Source organism: Pristis pectinata, chromosome 20, assembly GCF_009764475.1.
Source record: "Pristis pectinata isolate sPriPec2 chromosome 20, sPriPec2.1.pri, whole genome shotgun sequence".
NCBI lineage: Eukaryota > Metazoa > Chordata > Chondrichthyes > Rhinopristiformes > Pristidae > Pristis > Pristis pectinata.
Window position 1 is genome coordinate 5,683,974 of NC_067424.1, and position 23,875 is coordinate 5,707,848.

At 46.1% G+C, this 23,875-nt stretch overlaps 1 protein-coding gene across 1 annotated transcript in view; it reads right to left on the reverse strand.

Annotated features, from left to right (window-relative positions):
- Positions 1-23,875, reverse strand: part of LOC127581017 (prickle-like protein 1) — a 35,199-nt gene that overhangs the window by 4,709 nt on the left and 6,615 nt on the right. The window contains 3 exon segments of the mRNA XM_052035076.1: positions 10,544-11,560; positions 13,172-13,358; positions 19,839-20,042. Of these exon segments, the coding sequence (XP_051891036.1) occupies positions 10,544-11,560; positions 13,172-13,358; positions 19,839-20,042 (1,408 nt within the window).

A 23,875-nucleotide genomic window follows, 5' to 3' on the forward strand; every position in this document is an offset into this window, starting at 1 on the left:
TCCAATAACAACATAAAAAAGACACTTGGACAGGTACATGGGTAGGAAAGGTTTAGACGGATATGGGCCAAACACAGACAAATGGGACTAGCTTAGATGGGCATCTTGGTCGGCATGGATGAGTTGGGCCGAAGGGCCTGTTTCCGTGCTGTATTACACTGTGTATATAACCCACAGATAACTTCTGAAAGTAGAGGGACTCTTGCATGTGTTTGGCCCATATCCCACTAAACCTTTCCTATCCATGTACCCGTCCAAGTGTCTTTTTAATGTTGTTATTGTACCTGCCTCAAACAGAATAATCCCACAACCAGCAGAAAGGACCAGATGTACTAGTGGAAAGAGGAACACTGAGCCATATTTCATAAATGATAACTTACAGCTGAGAGAGCAAGTTAACTGAAGTTGAGGAATTCAATATTTAGTCTGGAAGGCTGCAACGTTCCCAGAGGGAAGATAAGATGATGGCTCAGTTTTTCTCTCTCCATTAGCACTGCCTGACCAAAGACACGTGAATGATAGAGAAATGGAGGGCAATGTGGGAGGGAAGGGTTAGCTAGGTCTTAGAGCAGGATAAAGTGTCGGCACAACATTGTGGGCTGAGGGCCTGTACTGTGCTGTAGTGTTCTGCATTCTATGTAACGTCCAAGTTAAAGTTGAGACTATTGTCATATGCACAAGTACATGTATGCACAGGTGCAATGAAAAACTTACTTGGAGCAGCATCACAGGCACATACTTAGAACAGTACAGCACAGTACAGGCCCTTCGGCCCACAATGTTGTGCCGACCTATATAAACCTTATCCCCATTCAAACTATCCCCCTTTCTATGTCACCTCCCATAACCCTCTATTTTCCTTTAGTCCATGTGCCTATCTAATAGTCTCTTAAATGACCCTATCGTATCGGCCCCTACCACAACCCCTGGCAGTGCATTCCAGGCACCCACCGCTCTCTGTGTAAAGAACCTACCTCTGACATCACCCCTGAACTTTCCTCCATGCACCTTAATGGGTGACCTCCAGTATTGGCCATTACTGCTCTGGGGAAAAGGTGCTGGCTGTCCACTCTGTCTATACCTCTCGTAATCCTTATATACTTCTATCAAGTCTCCTCTCATCCTCTGTCACTCCAAAGAGAAAAACCCTAACTCGCTCAACCTCTCCTCACATGCTCTCCAATCCAGGCAGTATCCTTGTAAATCTCCTCTGTACCCTCTCCAAAGCTTCCACATCCTTCCTATAATGTGGTGACTAGAACTGAACACAATATTCCAAATGTGGTGTAACCAGAGACTTATAGAGCTGCAACATTACCTCGCGGCTCTTGAGCTCAATCCCCCAGCTAATGAAGGCCAGCACACCACGCGCCTTCTTAACTGCCCTATCAACTTGCGAGGCAACTTTGAGGGATTTATGGACTTGGACCCCAAGATCTCTCTGTTCCTCCACACTGCTGAGAATCCTGCCATTAACAACGTACTCTCCATTCAAGTTTGATCTTCCAAAGTGTGTCACTTCACACTTCTCCAGATTGAACTCCATCTGCCACTTCTCCGCCCAGCTCTACATCTTGTCTAAATCCTGTTGCAAACTAGGACAACCTTCTTCACTATCTACTACACCACCAACCTTTGTGTCAACACATGCTCCAACACATTTGCCTGTTCTACACTAACCTCACATTTGTTTAAGTCCCTCTCACTGGTGAACAGTGAAGCAAAATATTCATTAAGGACCTCCCCTACCTCCTTCGCCACCAGACACATTTATCCCTCCTTTTCCCTGAGCAGTCGTACTCTCACCCTAGTCATCCTCTTGTTCCTCACGTATGTGTAGAATGCCTTAGGGTTTTCCTTAACCCTACTCACCAAGGCCTTCTCGTGTCCCCTTCTAGCTCTCCTAAGTCCCTAAGAAGCTCCTTCCTGGCTCCCTTATAAACTCTCAAGAGCCCTATTTGATTTTTGCTTCCTAAAGCTTAAATATGCTTCTTTCTTCCTCTTGACTAAACCTTTCACCTCTCCTGTTAACCATGGTTCCTTCACCCTACCATCCTTTCCTTGTCTCAGCAGGACAAACCTATCTAGAACCCCATGTAAGTGGTCCCTAAACATCCTCCACATTTCTGCGGTGCATTTACCAGAGAACGTCTGTTCCCAGTTTACGCTCCAAAGTTCCCGCCTAATACCATTGTAATTTTCCCTCCCCCAATTAAATACCTTCCCACAATGTCTGCTCCTATCCCTGTCCATGGCTATGCTAAAGGTCAGGGAGTTGTGGTCACTATCCCCGAAATGCTCGCCCACCGAGAGGTCTGTCACCTGACCAGGTTCATTGCCTAGTACCAGATCCAGTATGGCCTCTCTTCTAGTCGGCCTGTCTACATACTGTGTCAGGAATCCTTCCTGTACACACCTCACAAATTCTGCCCCATCTAAACCTGCACTGAGGTGTCAATCAATATTAGGGAAGTTGAAGTCTCCCATGACAACAACCCTGTTATTTTTGCACCTTTCCAAAATCTGCCTACTTATCTGCTCTTCAGTGTCCTGGTGGCTATTTGGGGGCCTATATAAAGTGACTGCTCCCTTCCTGTTTCTGACTTCCACCCACACTGAGTCAATAGATGATCCCTCTGTGATGTTTCCCCCTCCTACAGCTGTGATACTATCCCTGATTAGCAATGCCACCCCTCCCCCCACCAACCCCTCAAAGATCCACAAGTCTGAACCCCTGCCCCCTGCACCAGCTCTCAGACATTCATTAGACTGCCGTATCTTCCTATTCCTTCCCTCCCTGGTGCCTGGCACAGGCAGCAATCCTGAGATTACTACTCTTGAAGTCCTGCTTTTTAGCTTACTTCCTAACTCCCAATACTCGCTCTTCAGGACCTCATCCCTTATCTTACCCATGTCGTTGGTACCAATGTGCACCACAACTTCTGGCTGCTCACCCTCCCCCTTAAGGGTGCACTTGATCCGAGACATCCCTGACCCTGGCACCTGGGAGGCAACATACCATCCGGGAGTCTTATTCTTGCCCACAGAATCTCCTGTCTGTTCCCCTAACCAACGAATCCCCTATCACTACCGCACTCCTCTTCTCACCACCACCGCCACCCCCCCACCCTTCCGTTCTGAGCCACAGAGCCAGACTCCGCGCCAGAGACCTGGCTGCTGTGGCTCTCCACTGGTGATTCATCCCCCCGCCCCCAACAGCATTCAAAACGATATACTTGTTATCAAGGGAAACAGTCACCGGGGTACTCTGTACCGACTGCCTGTTCCCTTGCCCTCTCCTAACGGTCACCCAAATACCTACATCCCTCACCCTAGATGTAACTGCCTCCTGGTAACTCCTCTCTATCATCTCCCCAGCTTCCCGAATTATCCAGAGTTCATCCAGCTCCAGCTCCCTAACACGGTCTGTAAGCCGGATGCACTTCCTGCAGGTGTAGTCCTCAGGGACACTGGAGGTCTCCCTGACTTCCCACATCCTACAGGAGGAGCAGACTTCTGCCCCGACTGCCATTACCATTTGTTCCATACAAAGAAAATAACAAATAACAAAGAAAGAAGGACAACTTACCAGAAGCCTCCGCTCACCTACTCTGCCTCTTTACGCCGAAGTCTCTTGAGGCAAAGCCTCAGCTCCCCCACTCAAACACTGTCCCACTCACACAATGGCCGCTCCACTTGACCCTAACTTCTTTTTATTGGCAGCTGCTGCCTAATTATCCAGTTAGCCAATCAACAGGCCTATCAACTCACCACAGCAGCAAGAACAACAATGGGCCTACTTTCTTAAACTGCATCCCACTCTTGTTCTTGCTCTAGTTCTCGTGGTACTTACCACGGCAACGAGACTTCCCACCCCTGTACTACTCACCACAGCATCATATAAAGCAGCATTCACAAGAATAACATAAATTAACCACAATTTTTTTACAAGAAAGAACATAATTAGAACAAAAGAAAACAAAGTCCATTTTAGTGCAAAGTGATCAAAGTGGTCATGGTGTTGCTGAATTGCAGTGATTAGGGCCGTGCTGGTTGGTTCAAGAACTGAATGGTTGAAGGGAAGTAGCTGTTCCTGAACCTGGTGGTGTGGGGACTTTAGGTTTCTGTACCTCCTGCCCAATGGGAGCTGCGAGAAGATGGCATAGCCCGGATGGTGGGGATCTTTGATGATGGATGTTGCCTTCTTGAGGTAGCGCCTCATGTAGATACCACCGATGGTGGGGAGGGATGTGTCCGTGATGTATTGGGCAGAGTCCACTACTCTCTGCAGGTCCTTACCAGCTGAGCATGTCCCACATCCCTGCTGTCACCTACACTGTGTTATCAACCTCTTACTGCCCTCATTAACCCATTGACAGGATGACCCCCCTCTTACACTCATCCCTATATTAACGCTCCACTCGTACCATCACAGCTTTGTCCTGTCTAACTCTCTCGCCACATCTCTGCAACTTAAAACTACTTTTTGTTTTAATCTTACCTTCCTAGTTCCCATGAAGGGTCTTTGGGCCTTAAACCTTAACTCTGTTTTTCTCTCCACAGATGCTGCCTGACCTGCTGAGTATTTCCAGCATTTTCTCTTATTGTATCAACAACAGAATCCCTCGATAAACTTCTCAGGTGGAAACTCCATTGATTTTACACCCAAGTTTAGTTGGCCAACTAAGAGAGGAAAATCCTAACGAAATTATTTGTGATCCTAAAAGCAAAACAATGCAGATGCTGATAATCTGAAATAAGAACAGAAAAATGTTTGAAATACTCAGCAGGTCAAGCTGAGGTTTAGCTCCCTGAAAGTGGCTGCACAAGTTGATAGGGTGGTAAAGAAGTCATATTTTGTCTTTATTAGTTGAGGCACTGAATTCAAGAGTCAGGAAGTTATGTTGCAGCTTTAAAGAACTCTGGTTAGGCCGCATTTGGAGGGCTGCACTCAATTCTGGTCGCCCCATTACAGGAAGGACGTGGAGGCTTTGGAGAGGGTGCAGAAGAGGTTCACCAGGATGTTGCCAGGATTAGAGGGCATGTGCTATAAGGAGAGGTTGGACAAACTTGGGTTGTTTCCTCTGGAGCGGCAGAGGCTGAGGGGAGACCTGATAGGAGTTTATAAGATTATGAGAGGCATAGATAGAGTAGGCAGCTGGTGTCTTTTTCCCAGGGTCAAAATCTCTAATACTAGAGGGCATGCATTTAAGGTGAGAGGGGGTAAATTCAAAGGAGATGTGTGGGGCAAGTTTTTTACACAGAGAGTGGTGGGTGCCTGGAATGTGCTGCCAGGGGTGGTGGTGGAGGCAGATACGATAGAGGCGTTTAAGAGGCTCTTAGATAGGCACATGAATGTGCAGAGAATGGAGGGATATGGACTTTTAGGCAGAAGGGATTAGTTTAGTTAAGCATTTAATTACTAGTTTAATTAGTTCAGCACAACATTGTGGGCCGAAGGGCCTGTTCCTGTGCTGTACTGTTCTATGCTCTATGTTCTGTCCATGGAGAAGGAAACAAGTCAATGACCTTTCTTCAAAACTGATAAAACAGAACAGAAATTAACTATTTGTAATTTTGCTCAGGGATTTAACATCAGCCAGGGACACTAATGAGATCTTCTCATGTTTACCTTTAAGTAGTGCACCAGGTTTCACTTTGTTCGACATGAGGTCATCTGAAGGAACAGTAATTTCCAATTACTGATCATATGGTGTCAGATAGCTACCACACACAGATGTAGGTTTATTATAAGATGGACATCCTCAGCGCCCTGACCTTGCATTGTTTGTCATCTTTTATTGTTGCCAGCAAGACCAACATTTATTGCCTGTTCCTAACTGCGAAGAAGGTAATGAGCTGCCTTTTAAACCACTGGAGTCTGTCTGCTTAAGGGTGGGTTGGAAGTTCCAGGAGTTAGAACATAGAACATTAGGGCAGAGGAACAGGCCCTTCAGTCCACGATGTCTTTGCTGAACACGATGCTAAATTGAACTAAATCTCTTCTGCCTGCACACGATTTGTATCCCTCCATTCCTGGCATGTTCATGTGTCTGTCTAAAAGCCTCTTAAATGCCACTGTCATATCTGCTTCCACCACCACCCTTGGCAGCCTGTTCCAGGCACCCACCAGTCTCTGCGTACAAAACCTGCCCTTAAACTTTCCCCTGCTCACTTTAATGCATGTCCTCTAGACTCAACAGCAATGCAGGACTAGTGATGTATTTAAAAATCAGGATGATGTGCAAGCTGGGGGGGTAGTTTGCAGGTGGTGGTGGTACAGATGCATCCGCTGCCTATTCTGGTAGAGGTGTGGGTTTAGGAGGCGCTATCGGGTGAGTAACCACAGGCATTGTGTAGATGGTACACACTGCAGCCACGGTGCACAAGTAGCAGAAGGGTGTGATTATTTAGCGTGTTGGATGGGATGCCAGTCAATGGGCTGCTTTGTCCTGGATGGCATCGAGGTCCTTGAGAGCTGTTAGAGCTGCACTTATCCAGGCAAGTGGAAAGAATTGCCATGCGGGAGATGAGGAGAGTCTTTGCTCTTTATTCTTCACGGTCTAGTTATTCCATTAATCTGTTGCTCTTTCAGAAAATGGAGATCTGATTAATAAAGCTCAGTAAACAATAGCTTCACCTGACATGCATTAGATGGGGAGAGTGTTTACAATCAAAGACAAGATCTATTCATATGATTATTAATAAACTAGATTGTAAGATGAGGACTGATCAACTTATGGACTGCAGACTATTAATGAGTAGTATGAGGTGAAAAGATAATGGCATGGAATGATAAAATGTGTATCAACATAGATTGTGTAACTAGCTGTGAAATAATGAATGAAATTTTATTGTCTGCAAGGAATTTACGCAACCATACAGTGATCGTAGATGTAACTGCTGGTGCTGGAAATCAGAAATAAAAACAGAAAATGCTGTAACACCTTATTCTGTGTTCTGTTATTGTTTTCCCTTATACTGCCTCAATGCACTGATGAAATGATCTGTATGGATGGCATGCAGTTTTTCACTGTACCTTGAAACATATGACAATAATAAACCAATTTTCCAATTTACCAAAATACTCAGCAGGTCAGCAGGTAATTTGAATGCAGCGAGCAGTGGACTCAGCCTAATACATTACGGGCACATCCCTCCCCACCATCGGTAGTATCTACAGGAGACGCTGCCTCAGGAAGGCAAAGATCCCCACCATCCGGGCCATGCCATCTTCTCACAGCTACCATCAGGCAGGAAGTACAGAAGCCTGAAGTCCCACACCACCAGGTTCAGGAACAGCTTCTTCCCTTCAACCATTCGGTTCTTGCACCAACCTGCACAACCCTAGTCACTACCACAGTATAGCAACACTGTGAGCACTTTGATCACTTTGCACTACAATGGACTTTGTTTTATTTTGTTCTAATTGTGTACTTTCTTGCATAATATATGTTTAATTTATGTTTTTCTTGTGAATGTTGTGTCTCTAATGCTATGTGCCTGTGATGCTGCTGCAAGTAAGTTTTTCATTGCACTGATTTCTGATTTATGCATATGACAATAAACACAACTTGACTTGATCTGACTTGAGATTCTTCTTGGCAGAACACAAGGTGGCTATAAATGAAACAGGCATCAAAAAATCCAGACAGGGGCATCTGACCACAATGCATGTGACACTGAGGTAACCTTTTGGTTGGTAGAGACAGCTGTGGATTGGTTGCTAGCTCTCTTCCTTCTCAGTCAGAAGGGTTCTATTCCCTCTCCAGAGACATGAACACAAGAATCTAGTTTGACAGGTCATTGCTGTCAGTATTGGACACCAATGCTGTCTTTTGGTTGAGATATTAAACCAAAATTACACCTGCTCACCCAGGTGATGTAAAAAATTCTAGGGCTGAATTTCCAGCAAAAGCAAGGAAATTATTCCTTGCATAGTGATTAATAATTAACCTCTGATGAATATCACTGAAAGAAGATTATCTGATTGTTTTCAACTTGCTGTTTTTGGGAACCTAGTGTATATAAACTGACTCCACAATTAAAACTGAAAAGTGTTTTGGAACTTGGTAATCTAGTAGTTTACCAAGATCCCACAAAAGACAAGTAGGTCCCTATTAACTAACAGCATCAAAGGACAATCGTTGTGGGTTAGGAGTCCATCCGGATCTAACCCACCTTCTCCACTTGAGCTGAGACCTCTTAATTTATATCCTGTTTGCCACAAGTCCTGAAGAATTGCAGGAGCTTTAATGAAACCCTCAATGATTAATTTTAATTTACAATAAGTGACCATACCCCAATGTACAAAAGTTTGCTTAGTGAAAAGGGATAAACCAAGTAATTATGGACCAGATAATCCAACTTCAGTATACGTAATAGGAGGGATGTGATTAAGCTAGCGAAGGTGCAGAAACGATTCACAAGGATGTTACCTGGAGGGCTTGAGTTATAAGGAGAGACTGGAGGGGTTGGGATTGTTTTCCCTGGAGTGAAGGAGGCTGAGGGGTGACCTTACAGAGGTTCATAAAATTATGAGGGGCAGAGATAGGGTAGATAGTCGCAGTATTTTTCCCAGGGTAGGGGAGTCTAAAACTAGGGGGTATAGGTTTAACGTGAGAGGACAAAGATTTAAAGGGATCTGAGGGGTAAGTTTTCACACAGAGGGTGGTGGGTATATGGAACGAGCTGCCAGAGGATGTGGTAGAGGCGGGTACAATTACAATGCTTAAAAGATATTTGGACAGGTACATGGATAGGAAAGGTTTAGAGGGATGTGGGCCAAATGCAGGCAAATGGGATTAGTGTAGATAGGCATCTTGGTCAACATGGACGAGTTAGGCCAAAGGGCCTGTTTCCATGCTGTATAACTATGAACCCATGAATCTGAGATCCATTCTCAGATTGGAAGGAAAAGGACAAACCTCCATTGAGAGAGGCACAGATTAATCAGGGACAGTAATCGTGGATTAGTTAAGGAAATGTGTCTGACCAGTGACTGAAATTTTTTGAGGGGGTAACAAGGAGGGTTGATGAAGGCAGTATGCTTGATGCGGTCTGAATGGATTTAAGCAAAGCCTTTGACAAGGTCGCAGACACTTCGTCAGAACTGGGGAGGAGACAAGAGAGGCTGCAGGGTTGGGGGAGGGGGGGATATCTCAGGGTAAAGCCAGGGTGACCATGGAGATAAACTGTAAACAAGGTTATCTGGTCAATGAGTGAATGTGAGCAGTCAGAGAGTGAGAACATAGACACAAGGATGTAGGAGTTGTGAAGAGCCCAGTTGGTCAGGCTGGGAATGTCCTCCACTCTCAGAGAGAGGCAGGTATGGTAGTGTAGCGGTTAGCATAACACTATTACAGCGCCAGCGACCCAGGCTCAATTCCAGCCACTGTCTGTAAGGAGTTTGTATGTTCTCCCCGTGTCTGCGTGGGTTTCTTCCGGGTGCTCCAGTTTCCTCCCACATTCCAAAGATGTACAGGTTAGGAAGTTGTGGGCATGCTATGTTGGCGCCGGAAGTGTGGTGACATTTGCGGGCTGCCCCCAGAACACTACACAAAAGATTCATTTCACTGTATGTTTCAATGTACATGTGACTAATAAATCTTACCTTAAAACAAACAAACACCCTGAGCCAATATCATAAATCGGCAACTGATACAGACAGAGAAATCAAGTTACCTTAAGTTGTAGAATTCAATATTAAGTCCAGAAGGTCAGAGAGGGGAATGGTCAATAGATATTTGTCCCTTGCTTTTCCTAATATGACTTAGGTCTAACTGTAGAAACACCACAGGGAAATTTTGAGATGATATGAAAAGTGTGGTTGACAATGAGGGGAGTTTTAAACTGCAGGGTCATATAGGTGATCCCATCAGATGCAAAAGAAGTGGCAAATGGAATTTAATCCTGAGAAGTATGCGAAGTGCATTTGGGGAATTGCAACAAAGCAAGAAAATGTATATAAATGTTGGATATTGAAGAACAAAGATACTTTGGAATGTATGTCCACAGGTTAGAGTTACCCGAGGCACACAGGATGCTTTCCACTGTAAACTCAAGATACCATTCTCAGTGTGAGATGTTTATTACTATCCATTGGATGTGGACATCACTGGTTGGGCCAGTGTTTACTGCCCTGCTGAACTCAGCAGCCATTTTAGAGACAACCACATTGTTCTAGGTCCTGACTCAGATATTGACCAAGGATGGCAGCCTTCCCTCTCAGTTACGTTTTTGTACCAATCCAATGGTTGCTGATTCTCGATTTTAATCCTGGATTAATTGACAGTTTAAATTCCCCAGTTGCTGAGATGGGATTTGAACTCACATACCTAGATCAATAGTTCAAGCCTCTGGATGCCAGTCCAATAATCTAACTGTTACACTGCCATATGCCTCATAAGGTTACTGTTAATTTTATTACAACACACACAAAATGTTGGAGGAACTCAGCAGGTCAGGCAGCTTCTATGGAGGGAAATAAACAGTCGACGTTTTGGGTCGAGACCATCAGGACTGATTGTGTTAATTTTATTACCTGTACTCTGGCTTGTTGCTGAGGACTCCATTTGGCTTCTTCCAATTTTCTGTCCGGTTCCCTTGTCTTTCGAAGTCTGTGGTGGATTTCCTGGCTTTGCTTGCTGATCCTGTGTGTGATTTTCTGAACCGGTTTGAACATCCAACCATTGATTGTGTTTGCTCCACAGGGCTTTGTTGGAGCCTTCTGATATGTCCCTTGGCTGACCTGCCTGTTGAACGCAGTAGGTGTCCAGCTGCTGTCTGAACGCCAAGCTCTGATCAAGAGAAGAAGGTTCTGAAGCTATAGCCTGCTCCAACCCATGCTTTTCAACAGAGCAGCCTTCCTGTCCCTTATTAACCATGGACGTATCAATGACTTTCATGGCATTCTTGAGTCCACCTTTAAGCCAATTGAAGTTGCATGACATTGCCAAATGGCCACTTCCATTTGCTAGTTCTTGATTGTGGTTCAGTATTCCAACGGGAAGTCCCCTCTCTTTTGTGACGCAGTCTGGATGCGACGTCTCTGATCTCCTGACTTCACCCCGAGATTCAGCCTCATCTTTCACCATCTCATAGCCTGTCTGCCAGTGCTGGATTTGGACAGGACTCTTGTACTGGCCTTTGAGCACCAAGACAAGGTCATCAGTACCACCAGGTGTCTGGCCGCCGACACTGGGAATGTTCCCATGTTGAAGCCGAGGCTCTGAGTTGTCCACAGGCAGCGTCTCAGCGGTCTGACCGTAGTGAGGGTTTTCGGGCGAGGAGCCGCCAGAGGCATTGGCGGCCATGTGGTCTTCTCCGAGACTGAAAATACAACTCGATTCTTGGGACTGTGTTGACTGAACAGCTGAGTCTGAGGAATCAGAGCTGACAGGTTCTTCCGCTTGGCTGCACATGATTGAGCAGAAGACCTGGCCGTGCCTGTAGGTGAAGGCGCAGCCCAAGAGAGGCTTCTTGCATTGAGAACAACAGAAGCAAGAGCTGGTTGCATGCCAATGCTGACCACTGAATGTTATTTGTCCATAGTCAATACCTGTTGATATATTGTTAGCATGCTATTACTACAGGGAATATAGAGCTTTAACAAAACACAACCACAGAGTGAGCAGAAAGAACTCAAAAAATGACACTGAGATACAAAAGCCTGAGAAGACGTACCACCAGGCTCAAGGACAGCTTCTATCCTGCTGTTGTAAGACTCTTGGATGGACCTCTTGTGTGATAAAGATCTCTCAATCTATCTCGTCATGGCACTTTCTTTGTCTGCCTGCACTGCACTTTCTCTGTAGCTGTAACACTATATTCTGCATTCTGTTATTGTTTTCCCTTTTGTACTACTGTATGGAAGGATCTGCTTGGATGGCATGGAAACAAAAGCTTTTCACTTTATCTCGGTACATGTGACAATAGCAAACCAATTACAATTACATGCTGATAAAGAACTGGCTTGGTTTTACAATTGGATGTGTGTACCCACCGTCTAAGAATGGAAATAAAAACAGAAAAATGTTGGAAGCACTCAGAGAATCAGTTCTGGTCAAAGATTAAGCATTTGCTTTGCTTCTCTCTCCACAGATGTACCTGAGTATCTCCAGCATTTTCTCTTTTTAGTTCAGATTTCCAGCATCTGCAGTGTTTTACTTTGGGTTGCTTAAGAATGACCTTACTGGGAAGCCCAAAATTCCACCTACCCCTGTCACTATTGAGGTTATGATGCAAGAGGTCAAAAGTTCAAAAGCCAAGGAGATTCCTGAAACTTGTTGGATTAATGACCTGCTCATTCAGTTCCGTGGTATATCATGTTTTGCCTTGGTGTCTGTTTTCATAGTGCGGTAGAAATGGTCTTAATTGTTCGTGGGCTCAGATTCAAGTCAAATCTATAATTATAACGCACTATTCAAAGTAAAATATCAGCTTTAACAGAAGAAAAGCCCAGAGATGCAGAGAAAAGTTGAAGTTTCGTCTGGAGGGTATGATTTTACCTCAGTAATGTATTAAAATTCCAGGCTAGATTCTTGAGTTAAGATGGCTGGGGGATGATTTTTAAATATTCACGTATTTTGGAATTGAAAGTGGAATGTCAGCTTTTATTGTGAATGGGATGGAGCACGGGAATAAGGAAATCTTGTTATAACCATACAGGGAATTGGTGAGGACACAGGGAGTACTCCACAGGTTTGATCTTCTTGTTTAAGGAGGGATATTCTTGCATTGGAGGTGGTTCAGAGAAGGTTCACAGGGTTGATTTCTGGATGATGAGGAAAGAGTGAGCATAACTGGGTTTAAAGGCATGAGAGGTGATCTTAGTAAATGAGGAAGCTTGGCAGGATGGATGGGGAAAGGATGATTCTCCTAGTTGGAGAATTTTGAGCCAGAGGGCACAGTTTCAGGATAAAGGCTTGTGAATATTTGGAACTATCAACTCCGAAGTGCTGTGAACATTGAGTATATTCTAGGCTGAGATGGACATTTGGACGTCGGAGGAATCAAAGGTTACGGGGATGAGGGAAGTGGAGCTGAGTCCAAGGTCAGACAAGTCATCATTTCATTGAACCTCGGAGCAGGTTTGAGGGGATGAGTGGTGGACTTGTGCCTCGATCTTGTTTGTCCCCACAAGACTTTTCTTTCATTTTTGTATACTCACTAATGATTTCTCTGCAGGTTTCACAGTACTCTGCGTAAAGCATTTCGAAACAGCCGCAGCAGTATGGCTGCCCTTCCTTCATAATGTACTTCTGGCCTCCAAGAATGGCTTCGCACTCAGTGCAGCTGAAGTGGTCCATGTGCCAATATCTGCCTTCTGCCTCTGTGCACTCTTCGGCAAAGATCAACTAAAATGTCGGGCAGAGAAAACAAAAAAGCAGGCAACACGTTATAACTTGAACAGGACATCCCAGACGCAGCTGACAGCCAGTAAGGCGCTTTTGCAGTGTGATCACACAGTGGGAACATGTCACACCGTAGCAAACCTCTACATTCCCAGGAGGGGGTAATAATAACTCAACCAGCTCAACAGGAATGTTGTGAATGGCAGAATAATAAGTGCCCATGCAACTCTTGCTGGAATTCCACCCTTACCCTTTGAAGTCACTACTGTTGTAGAGTCATAGAGTCATACAGCATGGAAACAGACCCTTCGGCCCAACTGGTCCACGCCAACCAAGACACTTTTCTAAACTATGTTTGGCCCATATCCCTCTAAACCTTTCCTATCCATGTACCTGTCCAAACGTCTTTTAATTGTTGTTAATGTACCTGCCTCAATCTCTCCCTCTGCCCATATACCCATCACCCTCTGGATGAAAAAGTTGTCCCGCAGGTTCCTAGTAAATCTCTCCCCTGTCACCTTAAACCTATGCCTTCTTAAGTTCTTGATTCCCCAACTCTGGGAAAAAAGACTGTGCATTCACCCTGTCTATACCCCTTGTGAAGTTATGCACCTCTATACAGCTGTAACATGACTTCCTGACTTTCATACTCAGCACCCCAACCAATGAAGGCAAGCAGGCTGTACACCTTCAGATCACCCCTCATTCTCCTGCTCTCCAATGAATAAAGTCCCAACCTGCTCAACTTCTCTCCATAACTCAGTCCCGTGAGTCCCGGCAACATCCTCATAAATCTCCTTTGCACCCTTTCCAGCTCGATGGCATCTTTCCTATAGCAGGGTGACCACAACGGAGCACAATATTGTTCGAAGAAGAAATTTTCAGCTTCACTCCTGAGACTATGTACATGAACGCCACTCTTGGTTCCATGTGTTTCACACCTTGCTCTGGCTAAAATAAATATATCTCACCTGAAAGCTATGCCTTCCAGTATTTCACATTTCCACCCTAGGGAAAAGACTTTGACTGTCTACTCTATCTATGCTTCTCATAATTTTATAAACTTCTGTTGGGTCTCCCCTCAGCCTCCAGAGGAAACAACCCAAGTCTGTCCAACCTCTCCTTATAGCTAATACTCTCTAATCCAGGCAACCCTCTCCAAAGCCTCTGCATCCTCCCTGTAATGGGACAAACAGAAATGCACACGATACTCCAAATGCAGCCTAACTAAAGTTTTATACAGCTGCAACATGACTTCCTGACTTTCACACTCAACAAGCCAAACAATGAAGGCAAGCAGGCCGTACACCTTCTTTGCCACCATATCTACTCATGTTGCCACTTTCAGGGAGCTATTGATTTGTACCCCAAGTCCCTCTGTACATCTTAGATTTAAGAGCACTTAGTTTTTCTAGCATCTACTACTTTTCATACGGGAAGGAACTCCAAACTTTTACTGCCTTCTCTCTGAAGAAGTGTTTTTCAGTTTTCTTGATGAATGGGCTGATTTTAATTTTGAGATCTTATCCCTCATTGTACGTTCCACTGCCAGTAAATGTGTTTCTGATTATCCCATCAAATCCCCAAATCTTCAATTAATTCATCCTTTAATTTATATTCTTGCAATCCCTATTTTATGTAATTTCTCCTCATAATCTGGACCTTGGATCTTGGTAGTGTTCTGGTGAATCTGCCTGGTTGGATCTTTCAAGGACAGTACTGCATATCCTTCAACATATACTCTATTCTCCAAACTTACTTGCTGGATTTTGGAATTGCAAGAGGCAGCGTGTGCCAGAGGAGGAGGGCCGAAATGAACTGAAAGTTTCTTTAGGCAAAGTGCCCCACTTAACTGCAGGAAGATTGAAAGTTCACAGCAGCCGGGATCTGGGCTACAGGAAACCTACCCAGGAGGCACTTTCTGTGAGTTTGTATATACAAGAACACCTTGGGGTTCCCCTGTTTGTCGTTTTCCAGCCTCTGATGATTGTATAGTTATTTGCTCTTTCCCCAACCTACCTGTAGCCTGCCCTACCTTACCTGTGCCCGCCCCTACCTTACCTGTGCCCGCCCTACCTGTGCCTGCCCCTACCTTACCTGTGCCCTCCCCACATTACTTGTGCCCACCCCACCTTACCTGTGCCCTCCCCTACTTTACCTGTGCCCGCCCCCTACCTTACCTGTGCCTAACCCTACCTTAACTGGGACCTTTGCTACCTTATCTGTGCCTGCCCCTACCTTACCTGCTGCCTCCCCTACCTTACCTGCCACCTCTCCAACCTCACCTGCCGCCTCCCCTAACCTACCTGTACCTGCCCCTAACTTACCTGCTGCCTCCCCTACTATACCTGCCGCTTCCCCTACCTTACTTGTGCCCTTCCCTTACCTGCTACCTCCTCTACCCTATCTGCATCCTCCCCTACCTTACCTGTGCCCTTACTTTATCTTACCTGCACCCTCCACTACCTTTACCTGAGCCCTTCCCTACTTTTACCTGTGCCCTCTGCTACCTTACCCGTGTCTCCTCTACTTTACCTGCAGCCTGCCCTGCCTTACCTGTGTTCCAGGCAGTGGTCTCAACAACTGCCCTGTGCCTCCCACAATCAATTTTGACTGTCAGCAGGGAGTTGAGCCCCTGTTCTGGACTGCTGTTGGTTAGAGCTGGTGGTGGGATTCCTAAATATGGTCAGGGAGTGGTGGTGGGGAGGGGATGGGTGATGTTTTTCAATCTGTTTTATCCTTCAGGACTTCCTGCCAAGAGTTAAAATGAATCCTAAACATCCTTCAGGTTGCTGTCTCAGCCTTTCAGTCCAGTGGCTGAATCACTAAATCTTTTGATAGACCAGTGAAATATTTTCCTTTTAATTATTTTTTAAATTGAGTTCTTCAGGGACCTTGCGATCAAGGTAACACCACTAGTGTTAATCCTTCTATGGATGTGTCTTTTCATTCTTTGTCCCATTTTTAAACCTGTATTTTTCACCTGCAATATCTTTTTACGTAGCTTTGTGGTAAATTGTCTGATCACTCTCCAGTGAAGCACCTTGAGACCTTTTGCCATATTAAAAGTGCGATAAAATTCAATTTTTTTCACATAAAGTTATACAGCATGAAACAGGCCCTTGGCCCAACTTCATGTCAACCAATCCCATTTGTCTGCGTTTGGTCCACATCCCTCTAAACCTTTCCTATCCATGTGCCTGTCCAACACACAAAAAGCTGGAGGAACTGAGCAGGCCAGTCATGTGTCTCCATGTACCTGTCCAAATGGTTTTTTTAAAACGTTGTAACCCCACCCACCTGTACCCCCTCCTCTGGCATCTTGATCCATATACCCACCACCCTGTGTGTGAGAAGGTTGCACCTCAGATCCCATTTATATCTTGCCCCTCTCACCTTAAACCTACTGTGTGTCCCCTAGTTTTAGACTCCCCTAGAACATAGAACATTACAGCACAGTACAGGCCCTTCAGCCCATAATGTTGTGCCGACAGTTTATCCTGCTCTAAGATCTATCTAACCCTTCCCTCCCACATAGCCCTCCATTTCTCTATCATTCATGTGGCTATCTAAGAGTCTCTTAAATGTCCCTGATGTATCTGCTCCCACAACCTCTGCCAGCAGTGCGCTCCACATACCCACCACTCTCTGTGTAAGAAACTTACCCCTGACATCCCCCTTAATCACCTTAAAATTATGTCCCCTCGTGTTAGCCATTGTCGCCCTGGGAAAAAGTCTCTGACTGTCCACTCGATCTATGCCTCTCGTAATTTCATTAATTATGTTAATAGTGTTGCCCACCATTGACAGCATTACCTCAAGAAGATCATCAAAGATCCCCCCCATCCGGGTTATGCCCTCTTTGTACGCAATTGGCTCGCTCACATTGGATCCCACATGTTCTAATCTTCCATACCAGCCTACCATGCTGCAATAGACTTTAGAACTAGTATGATAAGATGAACTCTTGACCTCACAATCTACCTTCTTATGACCTTGCACCTTATTGTCTGCCTGCACTGAACTTTCTCTGTGACTGCAACACTTTATTCTGCATTCTGTTATCGTTTTTCCTTTTACTATGTTGGATTTGACTATTTTAAGTAGTTTTTTCAACATGTATAGTGTTTAATACACCTCAAGTGGCTACACAAGGAATGGCCACTTCCTAGCTTAGTGGTTCATCCATCAGGTGAATATGTGTTTTCTCATTGGTTGGTTTGGCCACAGGTATCTAACAGGTTTTCTGATTGGACTATTGTTAGCTGAGGAGTACCTCTTATCTCAGGTATAAAAGGTGTCGTTTTTTGTTAATCTCTCTCTTGCTCTCTTCCCCACCCCCGACCCCAGCTCGTCTTTAGTTCCTTTGTCTCGGCTCATCTCCCAGTAGTAAAGCCAGTGCCATGCGCTCTGTGACTGTTTCTTTGTTTTAAACTTTTCCAATAAAACTTTGTGAAGCACCAAGTTGTTTTCAACTCATTCCTGGACTCCTGAAAGAACCTGCAGATTCGAAAATAACCGTATCTGACGCTACCTTAATGCACTGATGTGATGAAATGATCTGTATGGATGGCATGCAAAACAAAGTTTTTCACTGTATCTCTGTGCATGTGACAATAATGAACCAATTTACTAAAGTTCATGGAGATATCGTCCACCGCCCTGCCCTCATCAATGCTCCTGGTCACCTCTTCAGAAACCTCAATGAAACTTGTGACACAATTTCCCACACACACAGCCATGTTGATTATCCCTAATCGGTCCTTGACTTTGTAAATGCTGGTAAATCCCGTCTCTCAGAATCCCTTCCAGTAACTTTCCCACCACTGATGTAAGGCTCCCTAGCTTATCCCTGCTGGCCTTCTTAAATAAAGGCACAACGTTAGCCATCCTCCAGTTTTCTGGCACTCGCCCTGTGGCTAACGAAGAAACAAAAATCTTTGCCAGGGCCCTGGTAATTTCTTCCCTAGCTCCCCACAACGTCTGGGGAACAGAATTGGTCAGGCCCCAGGGATTTATCCACCTTTATGCGCTTCAAGACTGCCAACACCTCCTCTCTCGTAATGTTGATATGTTTCAGGACATCACTGTCCTTTTCCTTGCACTCACTAGCTTCCACATCCCTCTCCGTGGTTAATACAGATGAGAAGTATTCATTTAATCCTTGCCCATCTCCTGTGGCTCCACATTACTGTACTGGTTCCTAAGGGGGCCTACTCCCTAGTTATTCTTTTGCTCTTAACATACTTAGAGATTCATTTAGGATTCTCGTTTGCCCTTTCTGCCTGGGGTATCTCATGTCCTCTTTTTTGCCGTTCTAATCTCCTTCTTGAGTATACATCTCTTATACTCCTCAAGGGACTTGCTTGGTCCCAGCCACCTATACCTGACATACGCCTCCTTCTTTTTCCCGACCAGATCCTTAATATTCCCTAATCCTTCCAGCCTTGCCCTTCCAAGGTAGTGTAGCGGTTAGCGTAAATGCTGTACGTTCTCCCCGTGTCTGCGTGGGTTTCTTCCCACATTCCGAAGACGTACGGGTTAGGAGGTTGTGGGCATGCAGTGTTGGCGCCGGAAGCGTGGCGACACTTGCGGGCTGCCCCCAGAACACTCGACGCAAAAGATGCATTTCACTGTGTGTTTCGATGTACACGTGACTAATAAAGATATCTTATCTTATCGTGTTCCCACTTGAATAAGGATGGATAAAGGTAGGAAAAGGGTCAAAGTGTTCTATCATTCGAAATTATGGTTGCTCTGTATTTGAACTTCACTCTTGGCTACACACACTTCATACCCTGGTTTGAAAATACAATTACTGAGCTTAGATTTAAAATGATTAATTTTGATCCTGTATCCTGCTTCTTTTTGGAAGGAGTTCCAAGATTTCAGTTTCATAACAAAGACAACATCTCTGACAATGCAGCACTCCTCAAATGCTTCAGAGGATTGTCAGCCAAGATTACTGGGCTCTCGCCTCCGGAATGGGACTTGAACTCACAACTTTCTGACTCAGAGGTGACAGATTCTCTCGTTTATCCATTCACTGGATGTGGATGTTGCTCGGTTTATTGTATTTTCCCTTAGGCATCGAACTTTCGAGATACAGCATGGAAACAGGCCCTTTGGCCCAACTCGTCCATACCAACCAAGGCTCTTTCCTGAGCTTTTGAACACCTCTTTTCGAAAAATATGGTGGTTTTGAGAGGAGAGCGAGAGAGGGGGAAATCAGATGGATGGAAGATGAACTCCAGGCGAAAACTGTATTTCTACAGCCTAGCAGTAGAGAGAAGGCGATCAGATCCTCTCACACTAGGTGAGACACTAACCTGAAAATGACAGAGCTACACAGAACACTGAAAGCGGAGAGCAGCATTCTGAGGAGGTTGTCCCCCCAGTGAAGGAGCAAATGTCCAGAGTATGAAAGGCAAAGGAGGGGAGGACCGGGGAGTAAAACGGAAGGGGTCACCAAGGGTCACTCACCTGGTCACATGATGCACAGCGGGGTTTAAACAGGTCAGCGTGGTGTCGACCACAGTATATCTTTCCATCCTGGTAGAAGTATATGAGGTCGACTAGTAGCTCCTGGCAGGTGATACAACCGAAGCAGTGAGGGTGCCAACAGGTGTGGTTCCCTGCTCTCTGAGCGAAGACGGCCACATCGCCACCATTCATCTTCACACCGCACTGAGAAAGCACCAACACATGGTCAGTCCTCCACCCCCTGTTCAACTCCTCACCCTTGTTTATCAATCTTCTCTCAACCTTCACCCTGACCCGGCGACCCTCCCCCAATTCTGGGCTAACGTGTAACCCCCCCCATCACTGACGGCCGGCCCTTCAGCTGCCAGGGTCTAAGTTCTGGAATGGCTTCCTTCAGCATTCTGCCAACCTTCTGCCAATCCTCTCCCAGCTCTCTCCATCCCTCTCTACATCCCTCTGATTCCTCTCACCAACACTCTCTCTAATCCAATCCTCTCTCCATCCTTCTCTCATCCGTCCCTCCAACCTTCCATCCAACCTCCCTCAACTCTCCCCACCCTCTCTCAACTCTCCCCACCCTCCCTCAACTCTCCCCACCCTCTCTCAACTCTCCCCGCACTCCCTCAACTCTCCCCACCCTCCCTCAACTCTCCCCGCCCTCTCTCAACTCTCCCCGCCCTCCCTCAACTCTCCCCGCCCTCTCTCAACTCTCCCCGCACTCCCTCAACTCTCCCCACCCTCCCTCAACTCTCCCCGCCCTCCCTCAACTCTCCCCGCCCTCCCTCAACTCTCCCCGCCCTCTCTCAACTCTCCCCACCCTCTCTCAACTCTCCCCGCACTCCCTCAACTCTCCCCACCCTCCCTCAACTCTCCCCGCCCTCCCTCAACTCTCCCCGCCCTCTCTCAACTCTCCCCGCCCTCTCTCAACTCTCCCCACCCTCCCTCAACTCTCCCCACCCTCCCTCAACTCTCCCCACCCTCTCTCAACTCTCCCCGCACTCCCTCAACTCTCCCCGCCCTCTCTCAACTCTCCCCACCCTCCCTCAACTCTCCCCACCCTCCCTCAACTCTCCCCACCCTCTCTCAACTCTCCCCGCACTCCCTCAACTCTCCCCACCCTCCCTCAACTCTCCCCGCCCTCTCTCAACTCTCCCCGCCCTCCCTCAACTCTCCCCACCCTCTCTCAACTCTCCCCGCACTCCCTCAACTCTCCCTGCCCTCCCTCAACTCTCCCTGCCCTCTCTCAACTCTCCCCACCCTCTCTCAACTCTCCTCACCCTCTCTTAACTCTCCCACCCTCTCTCAACTCTCCCCCCCTCTCTCAACTCTCCCCACTCTCTCTCAACTCTCCCCACCCCCTCTCAACTCTCCACTTCTCCCCCTGTTGGAGGTGGAAAAAATTTGAATTGTTATTTCTGCTTTATGAGCAAAGATGGACGAAATGCCTTTTATTATTTGACTAGTCTAATTAATTGAATCAAGGTTAAAGATTAAGATCTTTATTAGTCACATGTACATTGAAACACACAGTGAAATGCATCTTTTGCGTAGAGTGTTCTTGGGGCAGCCCATAAGTGTCGCCACTCTTCCGGCGCCAACATAGCAAGCCCACAACTTCCTAACCTGTACGTCTTTTATTTGGAATGTGGGAGGAAACCGGAGCACCTGGAGGAAACCCACGCAGACACGGGGAGAACGTACAAACTCCTTACAGACAGCGGCCGGAATTGAACCCGGGTCGCTGGCGCTGTAATAGTGTTATGCTAACCGCTACACTACTGTGCCTGCCCTTGGACATTGCAGGTGCAAAGCAGTTAGATTCAGAATGAGTCCAGCCCTCTTTCACCTGTTTATTCCAAATAAGCTCCTGTGTCTTGCTTGTGCTGTGGTTATACATCACTTGTAGCACCTGTCCTGACAAAGTGAGTCACACACGCAGTTAGCCCATCACCTGTGACCCCAGGCAGTCAGACTTCTGCCAGGTAGGTAAGTATAACCACTAAGAGTAAGGTAGCGGGAGTGAGACTAGACAACTGCTCTGTAAGTGGACACTGCAGTCAGGATGGGACAACTAGCTGCTGCACTGGAGAAGATTCCCTGCATCCCGGCCACTCTTCCATACAGACCTGGAGAGTTCCCGGGTATATCAGTCTTGTCAGACCCGGAGGGTTGTGGAGGCTGGATCACTGGAGGTATTTAAAGAGGTGGTAAATTTCTGAGCGATCAGAGAATTCACTCTTAGCAGTGTGGAGGAACAGAGGGATCTTGGGGTCCATGTCCATAGATCCCTCAAGGTTGCCACTCAGGTCAATAGGGTTGTTAAGAAGGCATATGGAGCATTGGCCTTCATTAGTCGGGGTATTGAGTTCAAGAGCCGTGAGGTGATGTTGCCGCTCTATAGAACTCTGGTCAGACTGCACTTGGAGTATTGTGTTCAGTTCTGGTCGCCTCATTACAGGAAGGATGTAGAAGCTTTAGAGGGGGTGCAGAGGAGATTTACCAGGATGTTGCCTGGATTGGAGAGCATGTCTTATGAGGATAGGTTGAGTGAGCTCGGGCTTTTCTCTTTGGAGAGAAGGAGGATGAGAGGTGACTTGATAGGGGTGCACAAGATGATAAGAGGCATAGATCGAGTGGACAGTCAGAGACTTTTTCCCAGGGTGACAATGGCTAACACGAGGGGATATAATTTTAAGGTGATTGGAGGAAGGTATAAGGGGGATGTCAGGGGTAAGTTTTTTACACAATGAGTGTGGTGGGTGCGTGGAACACACTGCCGGCAGAGGTTGTGGGGCTGATACATTAGGGACATTTAAGAGACTCTTAGACACATGAATGATAGAGAAATGAGGGGCTATGTAAGAGGGAAGGGTTAGATATATCTTAGAGCAGGATAAAATGTCGGCACAACATTGTGGGCCGAAGGGCCTGTACTGTGCTGTAGTGTTCTATGTTTCTATGTTTCTAATTGAAAATACTGAGGAATTGGCACAGAGAAGGATTTGATGCCCGGGGCAGATCAGCCATGATCGTGTTGAGTGGTGGGGTAGGATTGAGGGGCCGAGTGGCCTACTCCTGCTCCTGTTGTCTGTGTTCTTGTGTCCATCCATCACACGACAGCTGACTCCTTGTTTCAAGTCTAATTGTCCTATGTAACTGCACTGTGTAATGAATTGACCTGTACGATCGGTTTGCAAGACAAGTTTTTCACTGTACCTCGGTACAAGTGACAATAATAAACCAATACCAATACCAATAAATAATCCTCTTCTCATTTCTGCTTTACCGGGACTGAAGGACTTGAGTTATAAGGAGAGGCTGGGGCTGCTTTCCCTCGTGAAGGAGGCTGAGGGGTGACCTTATAGAGACGTATAAAATCATGAGGGGTATAGAATGGTCACAAGTCTTTTTCCCCAGGGTAGGGGATTCTAAAAATAGAGGACTGAGGTTTAAGGTGAGAGGGGGAAGATTTAACAGGGACCTGAGGGGCAAATTTTTCACACAGAAGGCAGTAGGTACATAGAACAGGCTGCCAAAGGAGGTAGCTGAGGCAGGTACAATTATGATGTCTAAAAGGCAGTTGGACAGGTACATGGATAGGAAAGGTTTAGAGGGATATGGGCCAAACTCAGGCAAATGGGACTAGGCAATTTGGTCGGTATGGACGAGTTGGGCTGAAGGGCCTGTTTCTGTGCTGTATAGCTCTATGACTGAATCTTAATTTACAGGTAAGGTGGACATTCTGTCCATTGTGGCCATGCTAGCCAGGAGCACAGCTATTTTTTTGTTCACCTCCTTTCCAGCTGTCTACCCAGGACTGTAGTTCATGTCCCTTCATGAGCTTATCTGGGTATGTTCTAACTGTGGTGAGGATTACTGCCTTCAGATGCGGAAGGGTACTGATTGGGGTTAGTACAGACAGGTACTTGGTGGTCAGCATGGACACGGTGGTCTGATGGGTCTGTGTCTGTGTTGTATGACTCCATAATTATTTCCGCCTTCAATACTATCATTCCAAGTAAACTCATCACCAAACT